This window comes from Terrapene carolina, unplaced genomic scaffold (assembly GCF_002925995.2).
Source record: "Terrapene carolina triunguis isolate 2854851 unplaced genomic scaffold, T_m_triunguis-2.0 Scaffold89, whole genome shotgun sequence".
Taxonomy (NCBI): Eukaryota; Metazoa; Chordata; order Testudines; family Emydidae; genus Terrapene; species Terrapene triunguis.
This window is the reverse complement of record NW_020664440.1, coordinates 22,234,755-22,243,849: the sequence shown is the minus strand read 5'-3', so window position 1 is coordinate 22,243,849 and position 9,095 is coordinate 22,234,755. Positions and strand designations below refer to the sequence as shown.

General features: G+C 45.2%; 1 protein-coding gene across 2 annotated transcripts in view; it reads left to right on the top strand.

Moving 5' to 3' along the window:
* Positions 1 to 1,176: 1,176 nt before the first annotated feature.
* Positions 1,177 to 9,095, top strand: part of COPG1 (coatomer protein complex subunit gamma 1) — a 31,189-nt gene continuing 23,270 nt past the window's right edge. Inside the window, exons 1-4 of one of the 2 annotated variants that reach the window (XM_026650277.1) lie at positions 1,177 to 1,251; positions 5,561 to 5,613; positions 6,499 to 6,579; positions 7,858 to 7,929. In XM_026650277.1, coding sequence (XP_026506062.1) covers positions 1,224 to 1,251; positions 5,561 to 5,613; positions 6,499 to 6,579; positions 7,858 to 7,929 — 234 coding nt within the window. In that variant the 5' untranslated portion in view covers positions 1,177 to 1,223. Of the gene's footprint in view, positions 1,252 to 3,871; positions 4,021 to 5,560; positions 5,614 to 6,498; positions 6,580 to 7,857; positions 7,930 to 9,095 lie in introns of those variants that run through there. The other variant, XM_026650276.2, reaches the window with a different exon arrangement.

Genomic DNA, 9,095 nt, shown 5'->3' with positions numbered 1-9,095 from the left:
AGATGGGGCCTGATTTTTCTCTTGTTTTTATATCAGTGTGTCGCCATTAACTTCAGAGGAGTCACTCCTGATTTACATCAGTGTTATATCAGAAACAGGCCCATCACTTTTTTCTCTTTACAGTAAACCCTTAAGCTGCAGGTGTAGCGTAGTTTCATGTGACTCAACTACATCTGAGCTTTTCTAGACAATACAGCAAACTGCTGATAAGTTTTAAAGATAACATCTTCAAGAAATTTGAAATGAAACTTCTTGAATGTATTTCCCTCTCTATTTGTGTCTCTGTTAAAGACAATTTTTTTCTTTAAATAAAGCTTTATTTACCACCCTTAACAATTCTGCAGAGAATGTACAGAAAGACATGTGACATGTAAAATAAAAAGTGGCATTTTCAAATCCAATCTGATTTCTTTACAACATTTTGGACTATCCTGTCACTCTATATCTCACTACATCTTTAATAGGCCGGAAGACCCTTACACCCCAAGGGGTCATGCATTTCTATAGTCAGTACAAGCAAGTCAAATCCTACAAACACAGAACTCCTTACCACGTACAGGACCCTAAGAAAATGAAGTTGCCCCAAGGTCACCCCTGAAGTCAACCACCTGGAAAGGGAAATGGGCCTTGGTGTTTTCCTGATGGACCGGGGTGAGATGAGAGAGGAAGAGGGCTAGGAGTTGCTAAGTATCCCATGGAGTTTGTTTTCTTTCCAGATGGATAAACCACTGCTCTCTGGCTGACCCAGGCACAGCACTGATGGGCTCTAGAAGCAGCTGTGCCCAGCCTTCCTTGACCAGATTCAGGGGTCAGTGTAGGGAAATAAAACTGAAAGGCAGGGTAATTAAAAGAGAAGGATCATCTAAAAAATGAGACAACTAAACACTGGTCCATTGAAAGAAATGAAGTTACACCAGTTTTCATCAGCAATGGATCTGACTCCCTGCCTCTGGTATTTTGTCTGGGTCCCCTCACCAGCAAGAGATCTAGCAGAATTGCTGGCTTTTACAAGTCATGAATGCAATTGTGTGTAAGTGTGAAGTGTCAGCTTTCCCTGTTGGACCCTGACTCCAACTCCTTCAGTGAGGTTTTGAGATAACAGCAGAGAGCTGGGGCTGACACACTGGTACAAAGTACACGGGCCATTTACACAGAACAAGTGAAGGACAGACCAGAATGAGAAGCTGTCCTCAAACTAGCTGGAGTTTATCCCAGACATTACCATGTTCTCTGAGGACTACTTACTCTACAGTAAGTACATTTCTTATTACATATTTTCCCAGCAGGCATTAAAGCAGAGCTACCGTGTCAGGCTACATGCCCTTGAACAGACCTCCTATGCACTTCTTGATTTAGGGGATCAGGCAGGTGAACAAAACAGTATGCCATTAGCAGGCAGCTTTAGGTAAAACACCACTAACTTTGACAATAATAAGATCTGTGGGTAGATTCATAACATACCAGGTTTCTTTTTGCAAGCACTTTGAATCCAAGTTGGGATAACTACGGAAGATGATGATGCAATCCACAGCTCAGTGTCAGTACAGGGTGGCTGACCACCCCATTTGTTAGAAGGACTAAATGATCCCACCCAGCACTGTCTGATTTACAGCCATACCAGCTGGTGCTGTGACCCAGTCAAATCTTGAATCTCACAAGTTAAGTAGGGCTGGGCTGGATCAGAACTAGTCCTTGATGGCTCACCTGTAAAAGATAGTGTAGAGTTTCAGTGGTTCGGTAAGTAACGCCCTTCTTCCTGAGTCAGTACTGAACAAATGTGCCATCATGATGATAGGGGGTGCTGTGTTGTGTGGCTGGAAGTGCCATCTGTTAGAATGAGATGTCAAAATTGTCATGATTTCATTTGGTCATTAGCAATCCCATGGTGTTTTTTTACAAGAGCCAGTCTGCTAACCCCAGTGTCTTGGCCAAATTGGACTTGATTAATTCCATTCTGCTTTCCTTCATTTCCCATGTAGTTTACATAGGATATAGTATGTTTTCTCATATTCCTAAATTGTTTAGTGTTACTGTGCTCTCAACAGCTGTCATGTTGCACCCTAGTGCTGGATGAGAGAATCCCAGTATATAACCTAGTATCTGCTTTGGGGGAAAGAAGCAATATAAACGAACTGTGAGATATTACTAGTTATTCCTTGCTTGCCTGAAACAATCCTGACACAATCCAGAAGACTGTTAGAGCTATTCAAGAGGTAGATAAGAGGAGCAAAGTCATCTGTGGGATGCATTACTGCTATTTTGGGGGGTGGGCAGTAGATGGGTTCATGATGCCAGGGAACAGCTGTGGTATTTCTGGGGGCAAGGCAGGAATGGAAAAGCTTTTAGTTGGGGTTGAACTAGAGCCTAGTTTTTAGAAAGACATCCACTCTGATTAAAAGATTTCAAATGATGGAGAATCCACCACATCCCCTGATACATTCTTCCAATAGTTAATTACTCTCACTTTTAAAAATTTGCACTTTATTTCCAGTTTGGAGTGTCTAGCTATGAGCACCACCTTCTGTCTTAGCTGAGTATTCTATTTTTCTATATTATGCTCACTTACAGTTACTGTGAGCTCAGCGGGACAGGAACCCTTTACTGCTTTGGTGTGGCTCATGCACTGGACTACAACTTTCAACACGAGGGAAGGGATTCATTTTTTTAAAGGTTTCAGAGTAGCAGCCATGTTAGTCTGTATCCGCAAAAAGAACAGGAGTACTTGTGGCACCTTAGAGACTAACAAATTTATTGGAGCATTTGTTAGTCTCTAAGGTGCCACAAGTACTCCTATTTTTTAAAAAAATACATATCAACAGTGGGAAACATTTATTTTTCCTCCTTTAAGCTTTGACTGGGAATGCAAGCTCTACTCAGAGGGGAACTGCACCCCCTGAAATGATGCCTTTAAATATAACCATGTGAAATCAGCAGCTGGCTTTTAAGCCTAGAATAACAGAACAGTGTATGATTGTAAAGAGCACTCAGGGTGTCCCAATGGCCTATATAGAAAGAAAATAGGCACTGGCCACAATAGGACTGCAGAAATGACCCCAGCAGCCATCCTGTCCTCAGTGATAGCTCACATGTGGCAGCAGGTGTATTATTGCAGAAGGGAACGTGATCCAAGATCCCTTCAATAATCCCATCAGATTCTCAAAGAACGTCCTGTGATCTTTAATACTCTCCTCCAACAGACCCCTCTAGATATGGGCAGAAAAGACTTTTGTGAAATGTTAAACCAAATCCTAGGTTCAATATAAACCTTACAGGTCTCTCACATCCTTCACTATAGGCTGGAAATGTCACCCACTTTTGAGCCCTGCTGCCAATGGAAGGCCCCAGGAAACTGGTGGGGCAGGACCACTGTGCAGTAGGTAAAGGAGATGCCTTGGCCCGACCCTATCAATTATATGTTGCCAGGTCCCACATTTGGCAGGAGTTATTCTCCCTCTAATAGCACTGAGCTTCCCCAGGAAATAGTATTCCTGTGTCCCAAACCCACTGCAGAGGGGCAGGAGATTAACAAATACAGCATCTGAAATAACCTACGTCCAGAGAAACTTTTAACTACTCAGGTCATTGCCCCATAGGCTATGTGCCCCCTTCAGTCACTGCCTCACAGGCTCTGTACCCGCCTCAGTCACTGCCCCGCCCCCCTCACCGTCCCCCCCCCCCTCCCTGCCCCCCGGCTCTGGGCCCCCCTCAGTCACTGCCCCGCCCCCAGGCTCTAGGCCCCCCTCAGTCACTGACCCGCCCCCGCACAGCGCCAACGCCTCCTCCCCTTGTCGGGCGTTGGGCCAGGCAGCCACGTCAGCCCGACCAGCCTCCAGGCCTGAACGCGCGTGCGCGGCGCTGTCCGGCTGAGCTGTCCCAGTGACAGGCTGGCAGGAAGCGGCGCCGCAGCCGGAAGTGGAGGTGCTGGGCTAGAGACCCCCCCCGCCCCGCGCGCCCCAGGCCCCGCGCCCCCAGCCCGGGGCAGGATGCTGAAGAAGTTTGATAAGAAGGATGAGGAGGCCGGTGAGTGTGGGACGGGCCCGTCCCGCGGGGATGTGCCGACGTGGGACCCTCTGTCTGTCCCCGTCAGCGCTGCCCGCCTCCCCCAGCCGCTTCCTGGGGTCTCCGGGCCCGGCCTCGCGGCTCCAGGGGTGGGCGCTGCCTTGCAGTGTCCGTTCAGCCCTTTGCCCCGGGTCTCGGCCCCTTCCCGGCTCGGCTTGGGAGGTGCCCCCGGCTAGTGACCTTTCCAGGCGTTCTCCTTAACTCTGCCCACCGCGCTCCCCAGGGCTCTGGCTGCCCACGCCAACTTTGCAGACCCAGCCACTTGAAGTTGTGGGGTCCTTTATTTCCTGGGCTGCTCACCTCACCTAGCGCCCCACTGGCTTATAGAAGTCCTTATTTACCCATTGCACTGCAGTGATGTCCCAAAGCCAGCTGCACAGCGAGGGGCAGGTGATTAAAGAGGATGCACCTGAAATGACATCTAGAGAAACCCTAACTACTCCGTCCCCTCATGCTCTGCCTCCTCTTCTCTCCCTGCCCTGTCTCCTGGCTCTTTGACCCCCAAATCAGTCACTGGCCTACCTGGCATATATGTGGGTAGCTTTAAAAAATATATGGCTGATATTCTGATGTTCCAATTGCAAGTTTATAAAGCAGACCTCTTATGTGGTCTGGGTCAAGTGACTTAAGGACATATTTTCAAAAGTGGACTCTAATTTTGGGGGCCCAACTTTAGACATGTAACGGTTCTGAGCACCCCCAACACAAATTGAAGTCAATTTAGAGCACATCTGAAAATCAGACCCAAAGCATATCAAGTTGGTCACCCAAAAACAGAGGCCATGTTTGAAAGTGTAGCCTTTAACTTCTCTGTGCCTCAGTTTTCGCCATCTCTAAAATAGGGATAATTGTTTAGATCAAAATATGTAAAGTGCTTTGAGCTGCTTAGATGGAAGGTGCTAGAGAAGGGTGAAGTAATTGATGATGATTGTTCCTGTTAATGGCAGATTTTAGAATCACAAATAGAGGTCAGAGTGGCTGTCAGGATGCAGAGTTAGTTGTACTAGTTGCCAGTAAAATTACTAGGATTTGCTTTTTCAAATCCCTCTTTGGAACATGTGCACATGCACACACTGGGATTTTATGCTAACCTACTCACTTCTCATTCTTATTTTCCCACTCCAACATGTAAGCGTCCAAGCTTTGCCCAGCCAGGTACTGTCTTTGTAACTTATTCTGAGCCTAATGGCTGCATCTTACTTCCCTAAGAATCAGCAGAATGCAATGGTCCGTTATGATCTGGACTTGAAGCATCACAAACTGGGACCAGTAGTTGTAAGAATCATCCCTATACTAATGTATTTTATGTTACTAATTAGTAATGCCAAGAAAAACAACAACAATCACTTGATGTTTTTGGAAAATTCTCTGAAAAGTGAGTTCATGTTTAAGCTATTTTAAGATGTAGGCGTAAAAGGTATGATCAAAAGGGAGGCTTTCTAGTGTCTTTTCACACAGCACAATTCCTGGGATCACCATTGTTAATTATCTTATTTCATAGGTGGAGGTTCCAATCCATTCCAGCACCTGGAGAAGAGTGCAGTGTTGCAAGAGGTAAATTGTAAAAATCCTATGTCTTTTATGGACATCCTCAGTGTTATAGTCTCCTCTCTGGGGTAGGAAGTTAGAGATCTTTAGAAATTAACTACACTTTTGTCCCAATCCTGCTGGTATTTAAATAAATAGCAAAGGGGAAGGTCCCATTGATTTTTTTTGGAGGGGGCACAATTGGATCATGTTTGTATAACAATGAAAAGAGTTAGTAAACTGTAAATGTGAGTAAATGGATGTAGGAAGAATAGATTTTCCCAGTTTTTCCCAACTCTTCTTACTAGGGGAGGAATCTGCCTTGGGTGCCCTAAAATTCTAGTAGGATAGGGAAATTAAAAAACAGGATGTGGTTGGCTATTGGACAATCTTTGCCTTTAAAGGGTGGGTCTGCTCTGAAAAATGACTTTGTTTTTAAAAAGGCCTTTTTTTTTTTTTGTCCGCAGACCTGCTCCTTGAAATTCAGAGTTATATCTGTTCACTTCAGTGACATAAATAACATTTTTAGTACTGTTTGCTCTTGTTAGCCCTGCAGAAACAGCTCCGCTCTGAGAGAGGGAGTTAGATTCTATTCTGGTTTGTGCATCGTCACCAGAATTGTTCCTCTTACAGTGGGGTTGCATGAGTGTAGCTGAGATTGAAATTTGGCCTATAGAACCTTTATCACAGTGTGGCTTTCAGATCCCATGGTGAGTTAGTAGGGATGGTTGTTGGGAAGGTGCGGGCATCTCTTTTGTCGCAAACTGAGAAAGTCTGATCTGAAGTCATTGAGAGAATCCTAAAATATCCAGTCTGTAACTTGCATCAGTGGCTCAGTTCACACAATGTGTTAGATAAACTGTCACAGAGACTGTCTTCTGGGCTCTTCTTCATGCTTTTGTTTGTTTCTAGGCTCGGGTGTTTAATGAGACGCCAATAAACCCTCGGAAATGTGCTCACATCCTCACCAAGATTCTGTACCTCATAAACCAGGTAATGGAGAGAACATGAGCGAGGAGTTCTTTAGATTTTAAACGTTTTTCTTTTATAAACTAGTCTGGCCTGCTAATTTTAGCTAGTGCCTTATGAAATGTTACTTAAACAGCTGTTCCAGTAAGTTACCACTTTCTCCAGGCCCAAAGAGTTCTGGAGTGATAGAATGGGCAATTTAAAAAACAAAATGCACAGATTGGTAGCAACTGGAAGTTATTGTTTTACAGCTGTTTGATGACCACCTTGGTTCTAAATCCAATTCCTAGTGATCAGGTATTCACATAGCAGTGGTTACTAAGAACCAGATTTATAAAGGTATTTAGGCACCTAAAGAAGCAGGTAGGCGCCTAGTGGGATTTTATAAATCCCACTCAGTGTCTAATCTGCATTTTAGGTACCTAACTACTTTTAAAAATCTAGACCTAACTGGCCCCTTATTAGCCATCTCAGCTGAGATGGAGTATTGAATGGGCTATGTAGTCTGAACTCCTCTCTCATCCTTCAGGACATTGGCTTGTCGCTGACAGATGTTGTCATGCTTCTGTAACAGTGCTGAGTAAGGTTTTCTTCCACCTATGCCAGCAATTAAACCACTTTCAGCGCCACATCAGGGGGCCACGCAGGCCAATTTCTAGTGTTGATGGGTAGGGCCCTACCAAATTCACGGTCCATTTTGGCCAATTTTAGGGTCATAGGATTTTTTAAATCGTAAATGTCATGATTTCAGATGTTTAAATCTGAAAGTTCACGGTGTTGTAACTGTGGGAGTCCTGACCCAACTCTGAAGGCAGCAGCGCATAAGGATAGCATGGTATGGTAATGGGGCGCCGCCTTCAGAGCTGAGCGCCTGGCCAGCAGCCACCGCTCTCCGGCCATCTAGCTCTGAAGGCAGCGCAGAAGGAAGGGTGGCAATACCGCGATTCCCCACAATAACCATGCGAATCCCCCCCATCCTTTTTTGGGTTGGGACCCCAGTTTGAGAAATGCTGGTATCCCATATGAAATCTGTATATTATAGAGTAAAAGCACACAAAAGACCAGAATTCATGGTCCACGACGCATTTTTCACGGCTGTGAATTTGGTAGGGCCCTATCGATGGGCATTGGAGGTGGTTCCTCCCTGCCAGTGTTGAGGCAAACTTGGGGGGGACTCACCTTGTCATGACCCAAGCTGTACCTGTTCTTTGGATAAATAGTCTGTTGTCCTGGAACTTGTAACCTGTACAAAAACTGCTTTTTTGTAAATAAGAATTTCTGTCCCTATTTTGCCCATTCTAGGGGGAGCACCTGGGTGTGATGGAAGCTACAGAATCCTTCTTTGCCATGACCAAGCTGTTCCAGTCCAATGATGTAAGTCCTATACTTATGCATTTTGTGTGTACATCTGTCTAGCAGGATGTGATGCTGGTGAGAGCCTCACATTCAGCCCTGAGCTATCTCTTTATGTGACAAGCTGCTCTCCCCTGGGTAGAATCACTTGATCCATACCCCCCACATGCACATGATTGTTATGAAGTGCATCTGTTTCTAGTTACTGACATCTTAGTAGTGCCTCATTTTTCCCTGTTGCTCTTTGGTGACTTGGGGCTTGTCTACATGAAGACTTTGTATGTGGCAAGATGGGGTGTGAATCTAGAGCACGCTAGCTTATGGGGGGAGAGATAGCTCAGTGGTTTGAGCATTGGCCTGCTAAACCCAGGGTTGTGAGTTCAATCCTTGAGGGGGCCATTTGGGGATCTGGGGCAAAATCAGTACTTGGTCCTGCTAGTGAAGGCAGGGGGCTGGACTCGATGACCTTTCAGGGTCCCTTCCAGTTCTATGAGATAGGTATATCTCCATATATTATTACTATTTAGCTTGCCACACACACACTGCTCTGTGGACCCTGCTACTGCACATTAAAAGTTCCATAGTGTGCTTTGATTTCCACAAAGTCTGTGTGTAGAGAAGCACTTCTTTGGGAGATTCCTACAGAGGGCGAGAACCTGCACAAAGGTTCTGAAGCTGCATATCAAGGTAGATAGCACTTTAGCTAATGCTAATACAACCTACAGACAAATATATTGAAGGGAAAGGGTGACTCCATTTCCTGGCTGGGAACCTTCCCATTCAAAAATAAAAAGCAAATGAACTTTTTAATGGCTAGTGCTATCACATAAAGTATTCAGAGAGTCACCATGTGCAAATGGCTTTCTTCACCATCCCTTCATTCCCAGCTCTTCCAAATGTGTGCTATCTGCATAACCAAACCATCTGATAAGACACACTCATCAGGCTTCACCATCCATCTGGGCTCTTCCATCTTAAGTGCCTTTACTATTTAACATTTATACTGTGGGAGTCCTTAAAAGTTATGACCAGCTTGGGCCCCATTGTGCTAAGCACTGTACACATATGTAATAGATGATGGTCTGCCTTGCTGTGTGCCCCATGATAAAGTGACCTTCCTCCCTGCCCATAGCAGTACCTGAAGGAGGCAAAGAACTAGCACCACTCCAGTAACCAACTAGACAAGT